We start from the raw sequence: 25,982 nt of genomic DNA on the forward strand, positions 1-25,982 counted from the left end.
CACCAAAACGGAGCTCCAGTCCCTTTTGGGGATGCTTAATTCTGCGACTAGGGTCATGTCTCAAGGCAAATCATTCACGTACAGGTTACATCAGCTTTTCCCCGAAGCACCAGATCAAGACAGCATCATACCCCTGGACAATCACGCCAGGGCAGATCTGGCCATGTGGAAATAGTTTCTAACATACTGGAACGGCATTTCACTATTCATTCCCCCACGAACCGCGCTCTCACCCATCGTTTTTTCGGACACGGCAGGGTCAGCCGGGTTTGCAGCTATCTTCGGTAACCATTGGCTAGCCGACGGGTGGCCCCTTGAGTTGAGCTCTGACACAGCGGCCTTAACATCATCTCCTCTCATAGAATTTTACCCAATAGTCGCAGCTGCTCAAGTGTGGGGTAAACGATGGGCCAACTCCTCCGTCTTGTTCGTCACTGATAGTCAGGCACTAGTCGACATCATCGATAAACAAAGAGCTAAATCACCCAAGATCATGTTACTACTGCGTAGATTAGTATGGTTATTCCTTTCCTTCAATTTCCGTTTCTCTTGTGAACACATTCAGGGACAGAAAAACACAGCAGCAGATGCACTGTCCAGGTTTAACTTTTCATTTTTTTTTCCAGGAGATGCCCGACGCGGATCCCACGGGAGCTCCAATCCCAGCCTACAACACTCTTGTCATGGGTTAGAGTCATTGGTCTCAACAGCGAAACACCTCATACAGCAGTCGTTATCGCAAAATACGGCTAGCAATTATCAAGCCGGGTTAAAAGCTTTCGATAGATTTAGGCTTGTCCATCCTCGGGGCGACTGGGACGAAATCTCTTATATAATGGCGTTCATAGCTTTTTGTTACTCCCAACATAAACTTTCCTACAACACCATCAAATTATACCTAGCGGGTTTACAACACCACTTCATGCTCACCAACCCAGGTCGCAATTCAATTTTGTCCAATCAGGCCATTAAAGCGTCTCTTAGGGTAATCCAAAAAAATGTGAAAAATATTTCTCCTCGCAGACAACCAGTGTCCAGTGAGTTGTTCAGGGAATTGTCTTCTGCACTGGATGGTAACCCTTTTGGGCCCTTTACCAGCACGGTAATCCAAGCTGCCATGTACCTCAGCTTCTATGGCTTCCTCCGGCCAGTAGAGTTTACTAGCAGTTCACTAGGACACGGCTGCCTCCGCAAAGAACAGTTGTCTTGACATAATAGCCACTACATACTTAGCATCCGTCAACAAAGACGAGTCAGACGGGGCCACCCATTGAAATTAAATATTTCCCCACTCAGAATAATTGGTGCCCAGTCCAGATCCTTAATAGATTATTGGGCCTGTTGCAAGCAGCGCCTCCTGACAGTCCTCTCCTTACCTTCAAGAGCAAGCCACTCACTACAAGCCAATTCACTTCCCATATCCTGTCCCTGGCAGCAGGGCTTGGGCACAACCCGAAAGTCATTTCGGGCCATTCATTCCGCATCGGGGCAGCATCTTCAGCATCAAGACACCAGGTCCCCACTCATGTCATCCGATCAATGGGGCTCTGGAGATCCTCTTGCTTTATCAGATATATACCCAATCCGCACAGGGAAATCTCCCAGGCTTTTCGGTCATTGGCTTTGTAAATCATGCGGGTTGCGAGAATATCAATAAATTGGTTAAGCAAGCATAGTGTCCTTGGCTTCTTTTGCCCTCTCCAGGCCTACCCACGCACGTGGCTCCAGGCACAACTCAGCTAAATAGCTCGGGTTTTGGCATGCCTTACCCACGATCATTACGTGTCAGCCCAGTCCACAAGTATTAAAGGCTGTAGACAGCCTATATTTGTGGGAGGGGCGTCAGTGCCCTATATATACCTGTTACACCCGATCACCTTCACCGGCGGTGTGTCTCTCGTACCCCCCCCTCCCACCCCATTCCATACACTTCAGTAGGGTATGCCCTCTCCAGGCCTACCCACGCACGTGGCTCCAGGCACAACTCAGCCAAATAGCTCGGGTTTTGGCATGCCTTACCCACGATCATTACGTGTCAGCCCAGTCCACAAGTATTAAAGGCTGTAGACAGCCTATATTTGTGGGAGGGGCGTCAGTGCCCTATATATACCTGTTACACCCGATCACCTTCACCGGCGGTGTGTCTCTCGTACCCCCCCCCCTCCCACCCCATTCCATACACTTCAATAGGGTATGCCCTCTCCAGACCTACCCACGCACGTGGCTCCAGGCACAACTCAGCCAAATAGCTCGGGTTTTGGCATGCCTTACCCACGATCATTATGTGTCAGCCCAGTCCACAAATATATATATATATATATATATATATATATAAAATTAATAAACAATAAATAAATTCATACTATTATTAACTGAATACTTATTGTAGCTAAATACTACCCTGGATGGAGCTTAAAGAGGACCTTTACCAGTTTTTTCTTTATTAAACTGTAGTCCAGGTGCAGATTCAAGAGATGCCATCTCGCTATTTTATTTCATGATCCGCTCCTCTGTTGCGTCACTATGCCCCCCATTCAGTTTTGGCACCTGATATGCTAATTAATAGTATTGGTACAGGGAGGAGGAGACATCAGCTTTTCTCAGGGGGCATCTCCTTCTCCCTGGCTGTGATGCTGTCCAGTCGCAGTGGGCAGCTTCACAGCCAGGAAGAAGACGAGCTGTTCTCATGAGATTTGGTAAATCTCACAAGAACAGGCTATGTAAGTGAGTACAGCAAGTACTATGCTTGCCTACATAGCCAAATAATCTGTTGCTACTTTATACTTTAGACCTCTTCACACAGTTTGGCCACCTCCAATTCTCTGTAGCATGCTCCGTTGAGTGTTATCTATACATTATAAATAGTATATAAGTACAGGGTGGGCCATTTATATGGATACACCTTAATAAAATGGGAATGGTTGGTGATATTAACTTCCTGTTTGTGGCACATTAGTATATGTGAGGGGGGAAACTTTTCAAGATGGGTGGTGACCATGGCGGCCATTTTGAAGTCGGCCATTTTGAATCCAACTTTTGTTTTTTCAATAGGAAGAGGGTCATTTGACACATCAAACTTATTGGGAATTTCACAAGAAAAACAATGGTGTGCTTGGTTTTAACGTAACTTTATTCTTTCATGAGTTATTTACAAGTTTCTGACCACTTACAAAATGTGTTCAATGTGCTGCCCATTGTGTTGGATTGTCAATGCAACCCTTTTCTCCCACTCTTCACACACTGATAGCAACACCACAGGAGAAATGCTAGCACAGGCTTCCAGTATCCGTAGTTTCAGGTGCTGCACATCTCGTATCTTGACAGCTTAGACGATTGGCTTCAGATGATACGAGATGTGCAGCAAACTACGGATACTGGAATCCTGTGCTAGCATTTCTCCTGCGGTGTTGCTATCAGTGTGTGAAGAGTGGGAGAAAAGGGTTGCATTGACAATCCAACACAATGGGCAGCACATTGAACACATTTTGTAAGAGGTCAGAAACTTGTAAATAACTCATGAAAGAATAAAGTTACGTTAAAACCAAGCACACCATTGTTTTTCTTGTGAAATTCCCAATAAGTTTGATGTGTCAAATGACCCTCTTCCTATTGAAAAAACAAAAGTTGGATTCAAAATGGCCGACTTCAAAATGGCCGCCATGGTCACCACCCATCTTGAAAAGTTTACCCCCTCACATATACTAATGTTCCACAAACAGGAAGTTAATATCACCAACCATTCCCATTTTATTAAGGTGTATCCATATAAATGGCCCACCCTGTATAATGTACCCACGTTTTTACCATATGTAAATTTCAACATTGTCATTGATGTTTTTTATTATCATGTATTGTTTCAGTATTGGGATAAAGTTCTGCTCATATCTTTTCAGTTCTCATTATAGAGGTCGCTGCACTTACTGGTCAATCACTAGCTGATAATATGGAGAAGGTAACAGCTCATGGGGACTGCAAAAACATGGATGAGAATTAACACCATAATGCTCAGAACTATGCTTAGATATGAACTTTTCCACTTTACACTCAGTAGCACCATTCTTGATAAATGTACTAGGAAATTGCAGTTTAAAGCATACCTGAGTTTTCAAAAAAGTTTGCATAATGGCTGTTTGTCTTTGTACAATCATAATTGTGAAGGAACAGGTGTTTTTTGAGCTTCTACAAAGTCTTTTTCAGCCATATTATTCCCTGTTTCAGCTGCACAGCTAGATGTATTTCACTCAGAAGCAGGCAGCTTACACCTTCTGTGAAATCTGCCAGCACGGTATTGCTGTGACATCCTTCCCCTTGCTTCCCACTATGTTTGTTTTCAGCTTAGAACAAATAAGGAGGGGGAAAAAAAATCACACTTATGTACACATAGGATGCTCCTATAATCTTCAAAAGCAGTGTAAAAGCAGTTCTTTTATCAGGCTCAGGAGCTCAGCTATCTCTGACAGGCTTCCACTTCCTTTCACCCATCTTCTGAGTCTCTGTCACAATGTGCTCTGTACGTGGTTCCAGGAGGCGGGGACGACCGAGGCGCACTCGCGTCATCAGCGCGCCCGGCGTCACCCATTCCAATGGTAACCACTCTGGGGCTGAGTGCCGAGCTGATCACTTCGCGCTCGGCTGTATAGGAACTCAGGAGTCATGTGACGCTGGCCACATCACATGACTCCACTAGCGCCCTATTTAAACAGGCAATCTGCTGGTCACAGATTGCCTATTATTGAGGTCCTTCCTGCGATATACTTACCTGTTTTGTTGTTCCTGCTTGGCTTCTGATTTCCCGTCCGTCTCATCCCTTGGTCTTGGCGTTCTCTCCTGGTTCTGACTTCGGCTTCTCCTGACGATCCTCTGCTTGCTCCTCCGGTACCTTACTGCTCTCTTGGTTTTGACTCAGCTTGTTTGACTACTCTGTTGCATGTGTTGTCTGTCTTCCCTGCACTTTCCTAGCTAAGGGTTTGTCGACCAGTTGTCCCTTGTCGCTAGGACTTGCGAGGCAAGTAGGCAGGGACAGGGGTGCGGGTGGAGCTCAGTGGACACTTCCCCACCCCCTGTGTGTATGACAGAATAACAGGCCCAAATTACCACTGTTATTTGGGAATGTTTCTAATTTGACTCGGATGGTTCAGGAGTTGGGGGAGAAACTCCATTTACATGAGTCAGGACAGAGTGCCTCTACCCCGCATTCATCTAGCCATTCTATGGAGCCTCAGATTGAACTTCCTGAACCATTTTCTGGTGACCGTAACAAGTTTCTTTCTTTCAAAGAGAATTGTAAGCTTTATTTCAGATTACGCCCCTGGTCATCTGGTTCTGAGAGCCAGCGCGTGGGCATAGTAATCTCCCGTTTACAGGGGAACCCCTAGGATTGGGCTTTTTCCTTGCTTTCTGACGCTGGTTGTCTCAGTTCCATCGAGGGATTCTTTCAGGCCCTGGGAACCTTGTATGATGAACCAGACAGGGCCATGGTAGCTGAAACCACTCTTAAGGCTTTGGTACAGGGAGATCAAAAAGCTTGTTTGACTACTCTGTTGCATGTGTTGTTTGTCTTCCCTGCACTTTCCTAGCTAAGGGTTTGTCGACCAATTGTCCCTTGTCGCCTTGACTTGCGAGGCAAGTAGGCAGGGACAGGGGTGCGGGTGGAGCTCAGTGGTCACTTCCCCACCCTCTGTGTGTGTGACAGTCTCTATTACCAGGCATGGATCTTGCCGGACAACAGGCAGTGGACTGCAACTTAGGTGGATGTGAGACCCCTAGTGGCCATGACTTTACAGCTTTTTTTCAGGTGGATGCGGGCATATTTTTAAATGAAGCGAATTAAAAATTTGCTAGTTACACCATTCTCTATTAAATGAAATAAAATTGTGTGAAAGTACAAGGACTCTTTAAAGTTGTTGTGTCGCTTCAGCAAATAGCATTTATTATTTAGAGAAAGTTAATACAAGGCACTTACTAATATATCGTGATTGTCCATACTGCTGGCTGGATTCATTCTTCTATCACATTATGACCACCCTGCAATCCATCAGTGGTGGTCATGCTTGCACACTACAGTATAGGGAAAGGCGGTGGTCTCTCTGGAGGCCGGGACCGTGGCTGCACACATAGGCTGGTGTTTTTTTCTATAGTGTGAAAGCATGACCACTGCTGCTGGATTGCAGGGTGGTCATAACCATGGAAACGAGCAGTATAATGCGATAGAGAAATAAATCCAGCCAGCAAAGGAGATAATATGGACAATCATAATACATTAGTAAGTGCCTTGTATTAACTTTCTCTACATAATAAATGCCATTTGCTGAAGTGACACAGCCCCTTTAAGGTCTTTAGTTAAATAGAAGCTGTCAGTAGATTTATGTCGCCTTAACCATGGGTAGTATGAAATAGGCCTCATGCACACGACCGTTCAATTTTTTGCGGTTCGCAAATTGCGGATCCGCAAAACACGGAAGCCGTCCGTGTGCCAACCACAATTTGCGGAACGGAAAAGGCGGCCCATTGTAGAAATGCCTATTCTTGTCCGCAAAACGGACAAGAATAGGATATGTTATATATTTTTTTGCGGGGCCACGGAACGGAGCAACGGATGCGGACAGCACACGGAGTGCTGTCCGCATCTTTTTTGGCCCTATTGAAGTGAATGGGTTCGCACCCGAGCCACAAAAACTGCGGCTTGGATGTGGACCAGAACAACGGTCGTGTGCATGAGGCCATACCAACAGGCTCCCTCATCACAGTGAGGTCACTGCAATGAGGGAGTGAGGCTGCAGCGGTGTTGTAAAAAGAGCTGGTCATAGGGAGTGCATATGCAAATAGGGAGAGATCTATCATATAAAGTGGTTCTCTGCCAAAAACACTTCTACATTTATCTAACCAGCACCTGATCTGATTACTTTTCTAATTGCACAAATTGAAAACTTAGTATAGGTATTGAGTTATTCAATAAAATGTATCTGTATAGCGCCACCTGCTGTTTGTTCTTTTCCTCATCTCTGTCCACGTCACTGAGGTGGTCGCACATGCTCAGTTACAACTTTTAACTGCCACCAGCCATATCTTCTATTACAAGATGTGACAGTTATATGGAAAGAGCTGCAGTAGAAAGGACATGCCCACTGAGAAAGGATAAGTACCTTGAGCTAAAGCAGAAAGGGCAAACCCCTGAGCTGCCAACTTGAAATAAATGTAGCAGAGCAATCAAAGCAATGAATGGGGAAAGCTCTGGATCCATGTGAGGTACTGGCAGGGGTGCACCACCAATGAGGCCAGGTGAGGCAATCGCCTCAGGCAGCGCCAGGTAGGGGCAAAAGGGGGGCAGCCGAAGGGCCATGGGCACAGAGCGCTTTCATTGTGACAAAAGTGTTAGGTTAAGTAATTGACATGGGGAGGGGGGGGGCGCCGTTTCAGTTTTTGCCTCAGAAGGGTAGGTGCACCCCTGGGTACTGGGCTGGTTCTAAAAAAAAGGGATTGTCATGTACTATATGATGTCTTATTTTCATGTTTTACATTAATTATAGTCTAACCCCATTAAGCTGAGCCAGAAGGGGGCAATCCAGCAGATACTTTTCCTTGTCCAGCATAGTTCATTGTAATGAACTCATTTTTGTGGGGAAAAATAAATAAAATAAAATCTGAGGAAAGCCCCAGAACTTTGATCACATTAGTTCCCTGCCAATGAATGATATCATAGCCGTCAGTCACCATAGTACATTGTTACTTATTTTCAAAAAAAATAAATAAAGCTGACGATTTATAGCAAATATTCAAGATGGGGCAAAAAAGCAACATTAACCCAGAGAAAGTAAGATATGCCATATAAATAAGAGACCCTTTAATCAGCACTTTATTGAGGCACTACTGCAAGGATAACCTCAGGACTCCTTGGGTCTGATGACACTACCAGCCTGGAGCGCCTACCTATGGGGAAGCTCTGTCAGGACGGGTGAAGAGATGTTCATTCAGAGATGTTGAACTGGGTTCCAGTTTGGGATCTGGATGGATCAGTCAAGATCGATGATGACTTGTTCTGAAGCCTCTCCTGTGTTAACCTCTTTTTTTACTTCATGATCAATATGGATGATCAATCATTTTTTCATGTCAATCAGCAGGGGCGTCGCTAGGTTAAAACATTCGGGGCCTGGGCCCCGGATGTTTTGTCCCAGGCCCCGAACGTCCTGCCTGCCTGCCTGCTAGATACAACTGTATTGCCGCACACAGAACGGCAATACAATTGAATCTAATACACTGGGAAGAGGTGAAGGACCTGTGGTGACATCACAGGTCATGTGATCAGCAAAACAGGCTGTGATAGGATGACCTGGATGATGTCACTATCATGTGACCAGTGCAGGATTGGACCGGAGTGAAGAGGAGAAGGAGCCTAATGCTGATGTCTGTACATGAGGAGAGGTAAGTGAAGGGAGAGGCAGAGCAATGCTGGGAGTTGTAGTTATTTAACTGGGATGTATGTTAGGGCTGAAGGGAGGGATGTTATTGACATGGAACTGTGTGCTTGAGGTGGCTGGGGGAGGGAGGGATGTTATTTACATGGGACTGTATGTTGAAAGTGGCTGATGGGGGGAATGATGTTTATGTACATGGGACTTAATGTTTAGGCTATGTTCACACTTGCGTTTGGGGATCCGCTTGTGAGATCCGTTTCAAGGCTCTCACAAGCAGCCCCAAATGCATCAGTTTAACCCTAATGCATTCTGAATGGATGTGGATCCATTCAGAATGCATTCGTTCGGCTCCGTACGGCCCCCCGTTCCGTTTTGGAAGCGGACCCCAAATTGCTGCAAGCAGCGTTTTTGTGTCCGCATGGCCTTGCGGAGCCAAACGGATCCGTCCTGACTTACAATGTAAGTAAATGGGGACGGATCCCTTTGCATTGACACAAAATGGTGCAATTGTAAACGGATCCGTCCCCCATTGACTTTCAATGTAAGTCAGGACGGATCCGTATTGGGACTTAGAAATTCAAATCTAATACAAACGAATCGGTCCTGAACGGATGCATTAGTTTGTATTATCGGTGTGGATCCATCCTGTACAAGTACAGGACAGATCCGCACGAACGCAAGTGTGAAAGTAGTCTTAGGGGGTGATGTTTACATGGGATTGTGCATTGGAGGCGGCTGGGGGGGAGGTGATGTTATTTACATGGGACTGTATGGTGGAGGGAGGATTATAACTGCAGGGGGCACTGCAGATCCAGGGGACATTAAAGGTCTATAGGAGGGTCTTATAGATCCAGGGGACAACTGGGGGTCTATAGGAGGGTCTTATAGATCCGCCTTATTTCTACTAAGCGCACTATGGGGGCCTTATTACTACTGAGGGGTCTGTAGGGAGCTTTATTACCACTGGGGCAGCAATAGATGGCCTTATTTATACTGGGGACTCTGTGAGGGTATTATTAATATGGGAGGGCTCTCTTCTAATAATGGGGGCATTGTTGAGGAGCATTATCACGGTTGGGGCAGTGTTACTAATGAGGGCATTCTAGAAGGGAATTACTATTGGTGGGACTATGAGGAGCACTATTACTATGGGGGGGCAGTAATGTTTCTTCAGGATAGTATTTGGGGGTATTGGGGGGGGGGGGCAGGGGCGTAACTAAAGGCTCATGGGCTCCGGTGCAAGAGTTCAGCTTGGGCCCCCCTTCCCTCAGTGCTTTGTGTGCCTTCTTATGCGGCACAAGTGTCTATGGGCCCCTTCATGCTCCTGGGCCCGGTAGCGACTGCTACCTCTGCAGCCCCTATAGCTACACCCCTGGGGGGGGGGGCACATCAAGCAGCAGGATAACACTGTGGGGACTCCAGTTGGGGGATAATGATAGAATGTGAGGAAGCTAAGATGTCTGTGTGTCACACTCTGCAGAGACGAGGCGGCTGAGAGAAGTTGTCCAGACCGAGTGGAGAAGATGATGAGAGAGAAGATCTACAGAGAAGATGATGACAGAGAGGAGACGTCACCTGGAGGCCCTGGACGTGACAGGTAAGTGCTGCTGTATAGCAAGTACATCAAAGTGCGGGGGGATCCAGGGGGCCCAAGTAAATTCTTGCCCAGGGTCCAATCAATATTAAAGATGGCCCTGGAAGCATGGCACCCTATAATGGGGCAGAATCATCGCTGAATCTCCCATTGAAATGAATAGGAAGCTGAAAAAAACAGCTCCATGTAAATGCATTGTTTGTGCAATTTTATGCACAGATCAGCTTTGTATTGAAGCGAACACTCATTTGTTAAAAAGAAAGATGCATCAAAAACCACACAAAAAACGTGTGTTTTTTGTGCTAAAAAACACGCAGATTCTGCGCTGATTTTTTAACTTGATCTTTAAAATCAGTTGTGTGAACTGGCCGGACACATTTGAATATTTTACCCACATAAAAGCAGCAACAGTCCCGCTGCAATGAACCTAGATGTGGGATTTTCACGTGTCAGATCAGAGCTCATGTTGATTTTGGCGCAGATTCTGCACCCACATCTGCGTGGAATTCATATACCAGACGTGTAAAGGGAGTTTGACACAATTCTGGAAATCCATGTTGTGTTGGGTGGAAACGCAGACGATTAGCCCTATTGAATGACAAGGGTTGCGTTCCTGCAGAAAATCCAAGGGTCCGATCCCAGAAATACATGTCTCATCTGTTATATTTCCAGAGCAACCAAAAAGTGGTTATTTGGTTTGATTTAAGATGTTATTTACATGAATTATCTATCTCTAACCGACCCCCTGATGAACCCTAGTGGGGAAATGCGTCGGGGTTAAAAAATACCATTGACATCATATTTAACATATAGGGTTCTACAGGGCTAGACAGGGCAGGTACGGGGACAGGGAGATCCCACCATAAGGGATTATCCCTGGGCAAAGGTGTATCTAGGGCTGGCACAGGGAGAGAGCTACCCCCAGCACCTATTCAAGTGCCCCAGCCTTCCCCTAACCTATATCTATTACCAATCTCATAAGTGCCCGTGTGGAATTTGTACTATCTATACGGCATCAAACTCACCTATTCACGGTGGTAGCTGGGCGGCATCTTGTCCTCACTTTCCTAAGGTCACCCAGATATCACAGGGTGATTTATTATCTTTTAGATAGAATTAAAGGGCTTCTGTCACCCCACTAAACAGTTTTTTTTTTTGTTACTTAGAATGCCTATAATGCGATTTATGCATACATACTGTAATTAATAATTTCTGTTCAGCAGATTTTGTTAAAAACATAGTTTTAAAATATGCAAATTACCTTGCTACCAGCAGGCAGGGCGGTTACTTGCTGGTAGCAACCGCATCCTCCTATCCTAAAGACGCCCCCTCCGCATGTTGATTGACAGGGCCAACGGACGGGATCGTCCTCTGGCTGGCCCTGTCTGCTATCAAGATCTCGCGCCTGCGCCGTAACGGTATTCAGTCGGCAGGCGCACTGATGTGATGTCATCGGCCGCTCCTTCCTCAATGCGCCTGCGCCGGGTGTAGATGTGATGTCATCGGCGCAGGCGCATTGAGGATGGAGCGGCCGAGCAAGCGTCCGCCTCTCAGTGCGCCTGCGCCGACTGAATACCGTTACGGCGCAGGCGCGAGATCTTGATAGCAGACAGGGCCAGCCAGAGGACGATCCCGTCCGTTGGCCCTGTCAATCAACATGCGGAGGGGGCGTCTTTAGGATAGGAGGATGAGGCTGCTACCAGCAAGTAGCCGCCCTACTTGCTGGTAGCAAGGTAATTTGCATATTTTAAAACTATGTTTTTAACAAAATCTGCTGAACAGAAATTATTAATTACAGTATGTATGGATAAATCGCATTATAGGCATTCTAAGTAACCAAAAAAAAAAAAAAACTGTTTAGTGGGGTGACAGAAGCCCTTTAATAAAAGCTATATTTTAAAAAGGGTCCAATACTCTAAGATAATACTAAATCAGATACACTCCTCAACACTAAAATTGAAACACCAAGAGGGACAAGCCTTAAAGTTATGGAAATCGAGGAAGTAGCAGGAGCTGCTAAGATTGGCAAATTATTGATTTTTCTAGCACCTAGCTCCAATCTATGACATGTAGGGGAAGGGCATAAAAGCCAGATTTAGAGCAAAGGTTTTTTAGCCCCATGAAACCTCAAAAGTCATGTGAGATGATTGTGCGTTGTCTCCTGTTCGTTGACATGCCAGTTAGGGACAGAGTCTTTTGAACTGAGAGACTTTGGTTTATCACTCTGGCAGATCACTACACGTCTAGACTGTTCAACGTTGTGTGTCCTGTGGTTGGGCGAATAACTATGAACTGGAATGACAGCAAGAGGTGCACAGAGGCGAACCGCTGCACGGACGGATTGTCTTAAAAAAAAGGCATGTAGTGATCCATTCTGTAATGCCAGTGCAATTGGACATCACATCCCAAGCCTAGGGTGGCAAACAGTGTCTGCACAAACCATCAGAAGACGTTTGCACGACATTGGGCTTGGAGCCAGACGTCCAGCTACAGGTGTTCCATCTTGCTACGCTCTCAAATGCTAGCATGGTGCACAAGAAGATGGCAATGGAGGCTGGAATGGAGGTCTATCCTCTTCATTAATGAGTCCCACTTTTATCTTGGAGGCAACAACAGCCTCTGGAAACCATGTGGACAATGCCATTAAGAGGCCTTCACAAGGGAACATCACACCAGTCCCACTGGTGATAATGATGTGGGGTGGCATAATGTATGGTAGCGGAACCCTCTAGTCTTCATTTCGGATACACCAACAGCTCAGCGTCACATAGACTTGGGTGTAGAACCAGTGGTGCGGCCATTTCTCCAAAGTGCCCCATGGGCTGTTTTTTGACAAAACAACACCAGGCCAAATGTTGCTCGTGTAGCAAATTTTCAGAGAGGATCCCAGCAAATTCTGGGTGGGATTTATGTAATCCACACCCAGAAGTAGCCATTCTGGACCTTGTTTGGGGTGTGTCTGTGCATAATGCCCCAAATCAAAACAAATGTTGGTAAGAATGCTTTACTCAGCAATTTTTATCAAAGTGTTACTATAAAAAGTTCCTGCATCACTACAGTGTGTTCTATATACCGGCTGTGATACTGCCACTAGGTTTTTACATTATAAATTTTACGGCATTCGGTTTTTGGTATAAATAACATAATATCTTTATTCTCTGGGTCAGTACAATTACAGTGATACCAAATACATATAGTTTTTTTTTACATTTTACTACTTTTCCGCAAAAAAAAACATAAAAAAAAAAAATATATATGTTTTTGCATTGCCGCTTCCCAAGACCCATAACTCTTTTATTTTTCTTTCTATGGAGTTGTGTGAGGACTTGATTTTTGCGGACGACTTGTATTTTTCACTGATATAATTTTGGAGTAAATGGCGCTTTTTGATTGCTTATTATTACGTTTTTTCGGTAGCAACTAAGAATAAATAAACATTTCTGTAATTTTTTTTTCTTTTACAGAGTTTACCGTAGGGGATAATTTACATGATATTTATGTAGTCCGGGTAGTTACGGACGCGGCAATACCAAACATATGGGGAATTTTTTTTTGACATTTTTTTCATTGAAAAGCGTATTTTCAATAGAAAAAAAAGCGTAATTTTTTTTATGGGATTTTTTTAATTGAATAAATGAGGTTTTTTTTACTTTTTTTTACCACTTAATAGTCCCACAAGGGGACTATAACAGACAGCTTCTTGATTGCTTTTAAAATGCAATGCACTATCCCTATAGTGCATTGCATTTTAATGGCAATGCTATTCTAGCATTGACCAGCAGGCTGCGTCAGAGAGGCGCAGCCTTCTGGAAATTACTAAAGGCTGGTCTGGGGTCTACATCAGACCCCAGGCAGCCTTCACACACATCGGCATCCCGCGATCGTATTTGCGGGGTGCCAATAGGAGACAGAGGGAGTTTGCTCCCTCTTACAGCACTTTACATGCGGCGGGGGCCATTACCCGCGGCATGTAAAGTGTTAAACAGCCCGCATCGGCACTCCTGCCGGTCCGGGCTGTTAGAGCAGGGCTGCAGCTTTCATGTGCAGCGTTCACCCGTGCAGCGCTTAGACTGGGCCGCCGTAAAAAAAGCGGCGGCCCAGCCTAAGGTCCCGTAGTTACCGCCGTAAAAACATGTATGGGTAGTCACTAAGGGGTTAAAAGTTATGAATTCTGGAATACAAAGGGGAAAATGTTACTGGTCCTTAAGATTAAATTAATTATGTCACTAAGGGACGAAAAATGCAATTGTGTCCCATGAGTTGTGCGCCAACAGGATTTACTTCAGACACATAATAAAAATCTAAAATAAAAAAGTTACATTTTTGGGAGGGTTTTTTCCATTTTAATGTGACTGTTAGGAGGTTAATCTTCTTTACCATGAACTCGTATGTTCTCTTTTTACACACAGAAAGTAGAGCAGAAACTTAATATGTAATGATATGAGGAGACCAGTGAAATACAGCCCTGAGCAGCACATGGCTCGTCAGTGGAAATAAAACCAGGCACACAACGATATAGGGGGGAATAGAGAATTTTATTTTATTTATAATTTTATTAATGATGGGACAGATGATTTGGTGTAAATACCAAATCAAAGTCAAGGATATGTTAGATCCATTGACTTTTATTGATTCAGGGGAAGGCGAAAAAACCCCCTGTAGGGGGAAAAATTCCTTCCCGACTCCGCTTAGGGCAGTCAGACTATTTCCCTGGATCAGACATTATTAATCCAGAGGAAGGCGAAAAAACCTCACTGAGCCTCAGCCATCAGCTTCACATGAGGAAAAATTCCTTCCCGACTCCACGCATGGCAGTCAGATTAGTCCCTGAATCAATTACTAAATAATCTGTCCACAAAAGGTGGTCCGAATTGTACTTTTGATTAGGGGAATGGCTGAATTGGGGGAAGGGCAACTGTGTTGATCCACAGGAAGGTGAGAAAAAACCCCTTTATGACATTTGCCAATCTGTCCTGATCTAAGGGGAAAAACACTCCTTCCTGACTGCAAATATGGCAGTGGGGATATAGTCCCTGGATCAAATGCCCGTACACATACTCACAGTCATCCAGCGCTGATCTGTGAGATCCAGGACCAGTGTCCTCTCTCATCAAGTGTCTTCTAGATGTTCTTTTTCTTCAGCCCAGTGCCAATCGCAGGTCCTGTTGTCATAGTTCTTCATGGTCTTCACCCTGTAGGATATATGACAGGATGAATCAGTACAGATACCACAAGATGTGGTATAATATATAAAGACTGAGGGCCAAATTTATCATGACTCTGACAGCTCACTCCACTTTCACATATGGCTAAAGTCAGTTTTAGCCAAGTCAGATTTATGATCGGCCCTTTAAGACTGTAATAAATGTGGTTTGACGGTAGCAGTTTATCCGTCAGTAAGCAGCTTTACAAAAGTCGCACATCTTTACGAAAAGGTTGCACGGTTTTATGAAAAAGTCGCATGTTCTATTAAAAAGTCTCATAAGATAAGCATGGTCCTCACTGGAGTGAAATTGCGACTTTTTTGCGACTTTTTAAATAGTCCCAATAGTAAATCTGTCTAGAGATTCATTTACATAAGAAAACACGCCCACTTTCAGAAAACTGGCGAGCATAGTGCAGAGTAGAAAAAAGTCGCAAATTTGTGCGCAGTTTTAGCTTTTGGGACTTTTTTTGGGACTTTTTCACTCCATTATTCTGACCTGAGCTAATGATAAATCTGGCCCTGAGTGCTCATGTGAAGATGAGGGATTGTACACAACCATTTAGGGCACCAGGCACATGATTATATTTTTGGTCCACATCTGAATGTATTTTTTGCAGATCACAGGCGGATCCAATCCTTATGGGGCCACAATAAATGCAGACAGCACATGGATGTCATCCGTCTGTCCGCATCCATGCAGCCGTATGTAACCCTGCAAAAAATACAATAGAACATATCCTATTCTTCTCCGATTTGTGGATAAGAATAGTCATTTTTACAATATGGCGGGACATACGGAACGGGAAAATGCCTGATGCACATGGCTGGTATCCATGTTTTGTGGACCGCAAAACACATTTGGTCGTGTACATGAAGCCTAATGGTCAGAAAACTGAAGCTACACATTTGGGGCACCTTAAATCTTAAATCATTAGGAAATTGATACAGCTGTATAGGAACACCACTTATTTCCAGCTATATACCTGGGTCTGTTCTTCTGTCCGTCTCCAGGAGCTCAGGAGGACATATTGCTCTGATGACATTAGAGCGGGTGGAGGGTTTACCGGGTGACAAATGAAAACCCTCTGAAAATGGCCTGATGTTTAGATGGTAAAGGTCCCTTCTTGGCCGCTGCTGCCTCCATTGTGCCCAGGTTGAATTGCCTGGCACAGCGTTGAGGTGTAGATGGCTAAAAGCAAATAAATAGATGAAAATAAGGATATGATCATCACAAGTGGTCACAGACCTGATATGAAGCTTCTGGTGGTAGTATTTTCACATATAATATGATCACCTTATGTACTCATCCTCCACCATAATAAGATATAGTCTTTCTGGAGGAGTATAAAGCATCTTACATGCCATCTTACTCATTCAACAACTATCGATGTGGGCGTGGTTTATCGGTTTGGGGGCGTGGTCAGTTAGGTCCGGCTTTCTGAGGTGAAGCCAGTAGCCACCCTATATCAAGCCCCTGACATTGAGAATCCTATACAGTATATAACGTGTATGTAGAGCAGGGAAGAGCTTCTCTTCATGTACTTACTACAGGGATGTGTGGTGGGGCCATCCGAAGGGCTTCCACAGAGACCCAGTCAATATGCTGGAAGAAATGATGGCCTCGGATGTTCCCGTGGACTCCTAAGCGCTTGGCAGGATGTCTCTGGAGGAGCTGAAAATGAGGAATGTAATTATAACTTAGTGACTATAACGACTAATGAACACAATGACCAATCAGACTCCAGATCTTACATTTGCAGAGGCTAGCTGGGAAACGAAATCTGCAATCTGATTGGCTTCTTACATTTTCAGAGGCTAGCTGGGAAACGAAATCTGCAATCTGATTGGCTTCTTACATTTGCAGAGGCTAGCTGGGAAATTAAATCTGCAATCTGATTGGCTTCTTACATTTTCAGAGGCTAGCTGGGAAATGAAATCTGCAATCTGATTGGCTTCTTACATTTGCAGAGGCTAGCTGGGAAATGAAATCTGCAATCTGATTGGCTTCTTACATTTTCAGAGGCTAGCTGGGAAATGAAATCTGCAATCTGATTGGCTTCCCTGGGCGACTTTCTCACTTGTCTTCTCTTGTAGTAGTTTTGATAAATTTTGCCTAATGTTTATTCTGTCTGAATGCTGGACTCAGGCTGTAGTGTCAGCAATGGGGGATTTTAGAAATCTGTGTCTTCTTGTTACATAAACTCAGAGGGGTGGACTAAGTGTGTAGACATGTCCTCAGTACATTAACTACACGTACCAGGCTCTTACTTTAAAGGGAAACCAATTATCCATTAGGTCAGTAATTCCCAAAAATGTTACCATGGGAGAATATAAATGATATTTTCCTGCTGCTCCTATGTAAGTCCTTGGAGCTCTTGGCAGACATTTGTGCTATTGCTGAGTCTGTGCTGGAGAAGTTGTGGCTCCAGCATCCTACTCGGCATCCTCTCTGGTGGAGACCAGTGTTGTCACCTTGTATACTACAGAAGTGCTGGTTGTGTATTGCTATCCTGAGAGGCGACCCCTCCTGAACACTACAGTGGTGAGTATTAGTGAAGGAGATCATGGTGCACTATGGGGCATTGTAGGGGGAGATGTCTCCTATCACAGGTTGTCATGTAACATTGTATACAGTACAGTAGTGTCATGTAGGAACATACTGACCTTTTTAATGATGTCTTTAGCGCCGGAGCGTGCAAACAGTGCAGGTTGGTAAGTGCACTCACTGGTGATAATTTCATTTAAGATGACACCAAATGAATACCAGTCCACTCCGACGCCATACTCCTCCTTAGCCAGCATCTGCGAGAAAGGAAAGAAGAGTGACTACACGGCTTATACTATAAACCCGCACTGTAGGTGCTCAGGCTGTGGCCATTGCTGGCATAGCGTAGTATTGGGTCACACAAGGTGTTTAGCTGAATGAGGACAAGATGTTCTGCCTCCATCCAGCTGCAGATAAACTGTAACCACAAAGTCATCTGCTGCTGTCGGGGCACCTCATACACTCTGTAGAAAAAAGCATGAAAATAACTATTTGCAATAATACAGAAGTATTGCTGTGAGGGGACCCCTTAAAAAAACTAAAAAAAACATCTCAACGCCAGAATTGCTGTTTTGTTTTTTGTCACAGGGGCATGGTCAGCCAGCCATGAATAATTTATCTTTATTTGTGACCGTTTTCTGGTACATTTGAAGCTAGAAATGTACGGACGCTCGGAGATGTCGTAGATTTTTGGTAAGGCACATGGACTGCAGGAGCAACACAGGAGATATCAAGACCGGCGCAGAAAGTGCGAGTCTTGATAACTCTTCCCCTGTGTCTGTAAAAAGGAATGAGTTAAGATGAGGCATTCATCAATACATAATGATCTGAAGATGAATGATTAATAATAAGAATAATTACCATTATTAAATGGATTTCTGGGTTCAGAATATTCATTATCTTTCTTCAGAATAGGCCATCAGTATCAGATCAGTTGGGGTCTGACTCTCGACATCCCCACCAATCAGCTGTATGAAGGGCCGGGCGCTACCTGCAGGTTATTACAGCCTTGTCCCGTTCACGTCAATGAGAAGAAGCTGCAGCAGCCGGCATCAAGTAGATGGCGTGCAGTAATCAATGAGGTAGGGCTCAGACCATCAATGAGGACCCTTCAAACAGGTAATAGGTGGGGGTGCCAAGAGTCGGACCTCCACCAATGTGATATTAATGGCTGAAGCTGAGAATATGCGACCCATATTCCAAACCTGGAAAACCACTTTAATACAAATGGAATGGTGGAAATGAGGAAACCCCCTTTTTCTCACCTCAGGAGCCACATAGCCCTTTGTCCCAGCATATTCGGTGGCTGTGCGGTCTCCAAGCATGTTGTCAAGTGCGAGACCGAAATCCGTGATCTTAATATGGCCCGTCTCAGCCACCAGGATGTTCTCGGGCTTCAGGTCTCTGTGGATGATTCCCTTCGAATGGAGAAATTGGATGCCACACACGAGCTCAGCGGCATAGAATCTGTCAGAAAAGTAACAAAATGAATATAATGCGAGGATAACACAGAAGACTGTTAGACATTCTTACCAATCAGTAAAATAAGAGGCAAAATATATATCTTATCACTGTCAACTGAGGAGGCAATTTCTTATTGCCAGGGCTGCATGGTGGCTTCACATCCCTCACCCCATTAATCAGCTCAGCTATTGGAGGAAACCAGTTCTAGTCCCATTCTAGGACAGGTTGCTTGTGACCATTGACCATTCCCAGTAGAACCCCTTTAATACCTGGGAATGTGACTAAGGCTTCTTCACATCACACGGGGAGATCTGTTCTCCTGTATGTCTTTTAATATCAGATGGAGGATCAGAGCCCAAGGAAGAGGGGAAACATTCCCTAACATTTCCTGAGGAACATTTCTTCAATCCTTCTTTGGTAGAGAAGAAACGGGGGAGCAGATCTCATCAGAGTGATGTACATGAGGCAGGACGCTGTATCTAACATTTCATGGCATCTTCTGACCGTTTAGCTGAGGTTTTGTATCCAGCCTTACCTTGCACTGGGGATGTCAAGCCGCCCCTTCACCCTCAGGAATTGATCGAGGTCCCCGCAGCTCATGTATTCCAGCCCAAGTAGAACAAGCATCTGTGACATAGAAGACGCCATTACTGAACCATCAGATCACATTTACACATTTACTGTACAGAATATAACAGTGGCTTCTGTAATCCTTGAAGGGATATTCCAGTTTCATTAAGTAATGGTTATTCTTTGTATATAGTGAAAGATTATACAGTTTTATAATCTTTCTGTATCAGATTGTCAGTTATGATCTCTGCTTGCAGTTATTGAATAGGAACCTTCAATGGTTTCCTGTAGCTGCTATAAATCTGTCCTGGTCCTGTGATGGAGACATGGTGGACAACCCTTAGGTCCCATTCGCATGACCACATCCTTTTTTCCAGACCGCAAACTGCGGATTTGCCAAAAACGGACACCGGTCCTTCCACGTGCTTCTGAGTCTGTGCAGCCATGCCTCAAAAGATAGCACACGTCCCCTCTTTAGCCGCATCTTGCAGATGGCGGAGCGTATGAGTACGCACCCGGAAGCAGAGAGCCCACAGCCATTGGATGTGTTTTAATGGAGTTTTAAATAAAGCATTGATCATATATGCAAACTACCTCTTCATTCACATGAAGGGGGACTCAGGGACCCCTGTTCTTCTTATAACTGGGGGTCCCTGCAGTTCTACCAGACCCATTCGCTCTGACATGGATAGTCATTCTGTCAGGTCTTACAGTGAAGGGTCTTGGGTTCTCCAGCGACTGCTGCTGGCCCCTTTTATACTGATTGGGTTATGAGTGGAGACATTTGATAAAAGTGAGGTTGTCAGTAGTGTACCTTGGTCTGAAATGCAAAGGCCGCGTGGACAAGGAAGGGGCTCCCAGATGCCAGCTGTAACACTCGGTGCTCCACCAACACATCCGCCTCATCACAGTCGGCAAGCATGGCTCTCTTGCTGATGATCTTCACAGCATACTTCTGATGGTTAGAAGTGTCCTCAGCCAAGATGACCTTTCCATAACTTCCCTGCCCGAGCACATGATGGAATAATAATCTCTCCTTGATGTTATCGGAGATTGTGCTTCTAGAGCAGGTTGGCCGAACACCACTGTCCTCAACTGGGGGAGAAATGATAGAAAAACAGGAGAAGACATTTAAAGGGATATTCCTATCTGAGGCATTAATACCACATCGATTGTCTTGGCCCTTTCTGTTACTCTCATAGACCATTGTTGACAACTGTAATGAATCTGCATTGCCAAACACAGAGCTGGGCTATCTCCAGCAGTTCCATAGACTTGGAATGGTGATAGGTGGGGGACTTTATTATTCTATTTAACCACTTAAGAACCACAGGTTTATACCCCCCTAGTGACCAGGCCCTTTTTTACAAATCGGCACTTTACAACTTTATTGCTCGGTCATGCAACTTGGCACCCAAATGAATTTTACCTCCTTTTCTTCTCACAAATACAGCTTTCTTTTGGTGGTATTTGATCGCTGCTGAGATTTTTCGTTTTTCTGATATTAATCAAAATAGACCGCAATTTTCTCAAAAAAGTGTATTTTTAATGTTTTCTGGTAAAATTGTTCAAATATAATTACATTTCTATACAAGTTTGTGTCAGAACTTATTGTGCTACATGTCTTTAAAAAAAAAATCCAATAAGTGTATATTTATTGGTTTGCGCAAAAGTTATAGCGTTTACAAACTATGGTACAAAAATGTGAATTTCCACATTGGAAATTTGTGGGGTGTGTTTACTGTTCTGGCATTTTGGGCGGGGCTAAATTGTGAGCAAGGCCTATTGCACACGACCGTATGGCTTTTTCAGTGTTTTGCGATCCGTTTTTTTAACGGATCCGTTGTTCCGTTTTTTGTTTCCGTTGTGTTTCCGTTTCTGTTCCGTTTTTCCGTTCCGTTTTTCCGTATGGCATATACAGTATACAGTAATTACATAGATAAAATTGGGCTGGGCATAACATTTTCAATAGATGGTTCAGCAAAAAACGGAACGGAAACGGAAGACATACGGATGCATTTCCGTATGTGTTCCGTTTTTTTGCGGACCCATTGACTTGAATGGAGCCACGGACTGTGATTTGCGGGCAATAATAGGACATGTTCTATGTTAAAACGGAACGGAAAAACGGAAATACGGAAACGGAATGCATACGGAGTACATTCCGTTTTTTTTGCGGACCCATTGAAATGAATGGTTCCGTATACGGACCGTATACGGAACGCAAAAAACGGCCAGTAAACGGGAAAAAAAAATGTCCGTGTGCAATAGGCCCAACCCTGTGAAATCCTAAAGGTACTCGTTGGACTTTCGGCCCCTTTACGCACCTAGGCTGCAAAAATGTGTCACACATGTGGTATCGCCGTACTCAGAAGAAGTAGGGCAATGTGTTTTGGGGTGTATTTTTACATATACCCATGCTGGGTGAGAGAAATATCTCTGTAAATTGACAACTTTGTATAAATTTTTTAAAAAGTTGTCATTTACAGAGATATTTATCACACACAGTATGGGTATATGTAAAAATACACCCCAAAACACATTGCCCTACTTCTTCTGAGTACGGCGATACCACATGTGTGACACTTTTTTGCAGCCTAGGTGCGCAAAGGGGCCCAAATTCCAATGAGTACCTTTAGGATTTCACAGGGCATTTTTACGCATTTGGATTCCAAACTACTTCTCACGCTTTAGGGCCTCTAAAATGCCAGCGCAGTATAAATACCCCACAAGTGACCCCATTTTGGAAAGAAGACACCCCAAGGTATTCTGTGAGGGGCATGGCGAGTTCATAGAAGTTGTTTTTTTTTTTGCACAAGTTAGCGGAATTATATTTTTTATTTCTTTTTTTCCTTACAAAGTCTCATATTCCACTAACTTGTGACAACAAATACAATTTTACATGAACTCGCCATGCCCCTCACGGAATACCTTGGGGTGTCTTCTTTCCAAAATGGGGTCACTTGTGGGGTATTTATACTGCCCTGGCATTTTAGGGGCCTTAAAGCGTGAGAAGAAGTCTGGAATCCAAATGTCTAAAAATGCCCTCCTAAAAGGTACTCGTTGGAATTTGGGCCCCTTTGCGCACCTAGGCTGCAAAAAAGTGTCACACATGTGGTATCGCCGTACTCAGAAGAAGTAGGGCAATGTGTTTTGGGGTGTCTTTTCACACATACCCATCCTGTGTGTGAGAAATATCTCTGTAAATGACAACTTTTTCCATTTTTTTTATACAAAGTTGTCAATTTACAGAGATATTTCTCTCTACCAGCATGGGTATATGTAAAAATACACCCCAAAACACATTGCCCTACTTCTCCTGAGTACGGCGATACCACATGTGTGACACTTTTTTGCAGCTAAGATGCGCAAAGGGGCCCAAATTCCAATGAGTACCTTTAGGATTTCACAGGGCAGTTTTACTTTTGGATTCCGTGAGGGGTATGGTGAGTTCATGTAAGATTTAATTTTTTGGCACAAGTTAGGGCTCTTTCACACCTGCGTTCTTGTCTTCCGGCATAGAGTTCCGTCGTCGGGGCTCTATGCCGGAAGAATCCTGATCAGGATTATCCCCATGCATTCTAAATGGAGAGAAATCCGTTCAGGATGCATCAGGATGTCTTCAGTTCCGGAACGGAACGTTTTTTGGCCGGAGAAAATACCGCAGCATGCTGCGCTTTTTGCTCCGGCCAAAAATCCGGAACACTTGCCGCAAGGCCGGATCCGGAATTAATGCCCATTGAAAGGCATTGATTCGGATCCGGCCTTAAGCTAAACGTCGTTTCGGCGCATTGCCGGACCCGACATTTAGCTTTTTCAGAGTGGTTACCATGGCTGCCGGGACGCTAAAGTCCTGGCAGCCATGGTAAAGTGTAGCGGGGAGCGGGGGAGCAGCATACTTACCGTCCGTGCGGCTCCCCGGGCGCTCCAGAGTGACGTCAGGGCGCCCCAAGCGCATGGATCACGTGATCGCATGGACACGTCATCCATGCGCATGGGGCGCTCTGACATCATTCTGGAGCGCCCGGGGATCCGCACGGACTGTAAGTATACCGCTCCCCCGCTCCCCGCTCCTACTATGGCAACCAGGACTTTAATAGCGTCCTGGCTGCCATAGTAACACTGAACGCAATTTGAAGACGGCTCCGTCTCCAAATGCTTTCAGTACACTTGCATTTTTCCGGATCCAGAGTGTAATTCCGGCAAGTGGAGTACACGCCGGATCCGGACAACGCAAGTGTGAAAGAGGCCTTAGTGGAAAATGAGACTTTGTAAGAAAAAAAAAAAATAATTCAATCAATTTCCGCTAACATGTGGCAAAAAAAAAATCTTCAATGAACTCACCATGCCCCTCAAAAGTGATCTTTATAGCGCCGCAGCGATTTTACGGTGTTTTTGCAGTGATCAGAAAAAAATATATTTCTGTCACTGCGGTGGGGCGGACTGAACGCAAGTGTGCGCACAAGATCAGGCCTGATCGGGCGAACACTGCGTTTTTTGTAGAGCCTCAGGTGACCCTAATGTACTGATATAGATCTGATTGCGATCAGTCTTGATCACTTACAGATACTATATAGTACTAGTGCTGATTAGCGACAGCGATGACGCTAATCAGCGACTAATCAGTGACTGCGGTGCGGTGGGCTGGGCGCTAACTACCTAACAAGTAGCTAACTAACTGGCGGTGATAAGGGACCCTTAGGCCCCATTCACACGTCCGCAATTCTGTTCCGCACTTTGCAGAACGGAATTGCGGACCCATTCACTTCTATGGGGACAGACTTTGTCCCGCTCGGATCCGGAATTGCGGATCTGCACTTCCGGGTCTGCACTTCCGTTCCGCAAAAATATAGAACATGTCCTATTCTTGTCCGCAATTGTGGACAAGAAAAGGTATTTTCTATATAGTTCTGGCAATGTGCGGATCCGCAAAATGCGGAAAGCACATTGCCGGTGTCCGTGTTTTGCGGATCCGTGGATCCGCAAAACACATACGGACATCTGAATGGAGCCTTACAGGGGGGTGATCAGGGAGTCTATATGGGATGATCAGGGGTTAATAAGGGGTTAATAAGTGACAGGGGGGGGGGGTGTAGTGTAGTATGGTGATTGGTGCTACTTACAGAGCTGCCTGTGTCCTCTGGTGGTCGATCCAAGCAAAAGGGACCACCAGAGGACCAGGTAGCAGGTATATCAGTCGCTGTTAACAAAACAGCGTCTGACATACCTTTCTGATGCGATTATTTTAACATCTACAGCCTGCCAGCGAATGATCATTGCTGGCAGGCTGTAGTATAACCTCCGAGCAGCGCGCGCGCGTTCACACGAAATCTCGAGTCTCATGAGATGACTCCAATAGGCGTCATTGAGACCTGAGAGAGCCGCCGCACTGACGCCTTTTGGCTTTAGTGTGGCGGCAAGAGGTTAATAGCATCTAGCACCCATAGATAAATACAGACTCCGACCAGACTCCAAAATAAATACAGAAAACAGACCCCCTAAATAAATACAGACCCCAGGCCAAGTACCTTAACCCCTTAACCACCTCCGGACCGCCTAACGCAGGATCGCGTTCCGGAGGTGGCAGCCCTGCGCAGAGTCACGCATATATGCGTCATCTCGCGATGGCCGAGATTTCCTGTGAACGCGCGCACACAGGCGCGCGCGCTCACAGGAACGGAAGGTAAGAGAGTTGATCTCCAGCCTGCCAGCGGCGATCGTTCGCTGGCAGGCTGGAGATGTGTTTTTTTTAACCCCTAACAGGTATATTAGACGCTGTTTCGATAACAGCGTCTAATATACCTGCTACCTGGTCCTCTGGTGGTCCCATTTGTTTGGATCGACCACCAGAGGACACAGGTAGCTCAGTAAAGTCCCACCAAGCACCACTACACTACACTACACCCCCCCCCCCGTCACTTATTAACCCCTTATTAGCCCCTGATCACCCCATATAGACTCCCTGATCACCCCCCTGTCATTGATCACCCCCCTGTCATTGATTACCCCCCTGTAAAGCTCCATTCAGATGTCCGCATGATTTTTACGGATCCACTGATAGATGGATCGGATCCGCAAAACGCATCCGGACGTCTGAATGAAGCCTTACAGGGGCGTGATCAATGACTGTGGTTATCACCCCATATAGACTCCCTGATCACCCCCCTGTCATTGATTACACCCCTGTCATTG

At 45.1% G+C, this 25,982-nt stretch overlaps 1 protein-coding gene across 1 annotated transcript; it reads right to left on the minus strand.

Annotated features, from left to right (window-relative positions):
* Nucleotides 1-17,815: 17,815 nt before the first annotated feature.
* Nucleotides 17,816-19,393, minus strand: LOC120987273 (protein kinase C delta type-like). The gene is made up of 3 exons (XM_040415858.1): nt 19,389-19,393; nt 19,022-19,223; nt 17,816-18,013 (listed from the first exon to the last, which is right to left on the minus strand). Exons 1-3 carry the CDS (start codon nt 19,391-19,393, stop codon nt 17,816-17,818), a joined length of 405 nt encoding a protein of 134 aa, XP_040271792.1.
* Nucleotides 19,394-25,982: the final 6,589 nt, after the last annotated feature.

Source organism: Bufo bufo, chromosome 1 (genome assembly GCF_905171765.1).
Source record: "Bufo bufo chromosome 1, aBufBuf1.1, whole genome shotgun sequence".
NCBI lineage: Eukaryota > Metazoa > Chordata > Amphibia > Anura > Bufonidae > Bufo > Bufo bufo.

Coding starts and splice junctions, on each gene's coding strand:
- LOC120987273 (XM_040415858.1), bottom strand. Junction 18,014..19,021: donor AGGGCTATGTGGCTCCTGAG/GTGAGAAAAAGG, acceptor CCTTTCTCGCAG/ATGCTGGCTAAGGAGGAGTA.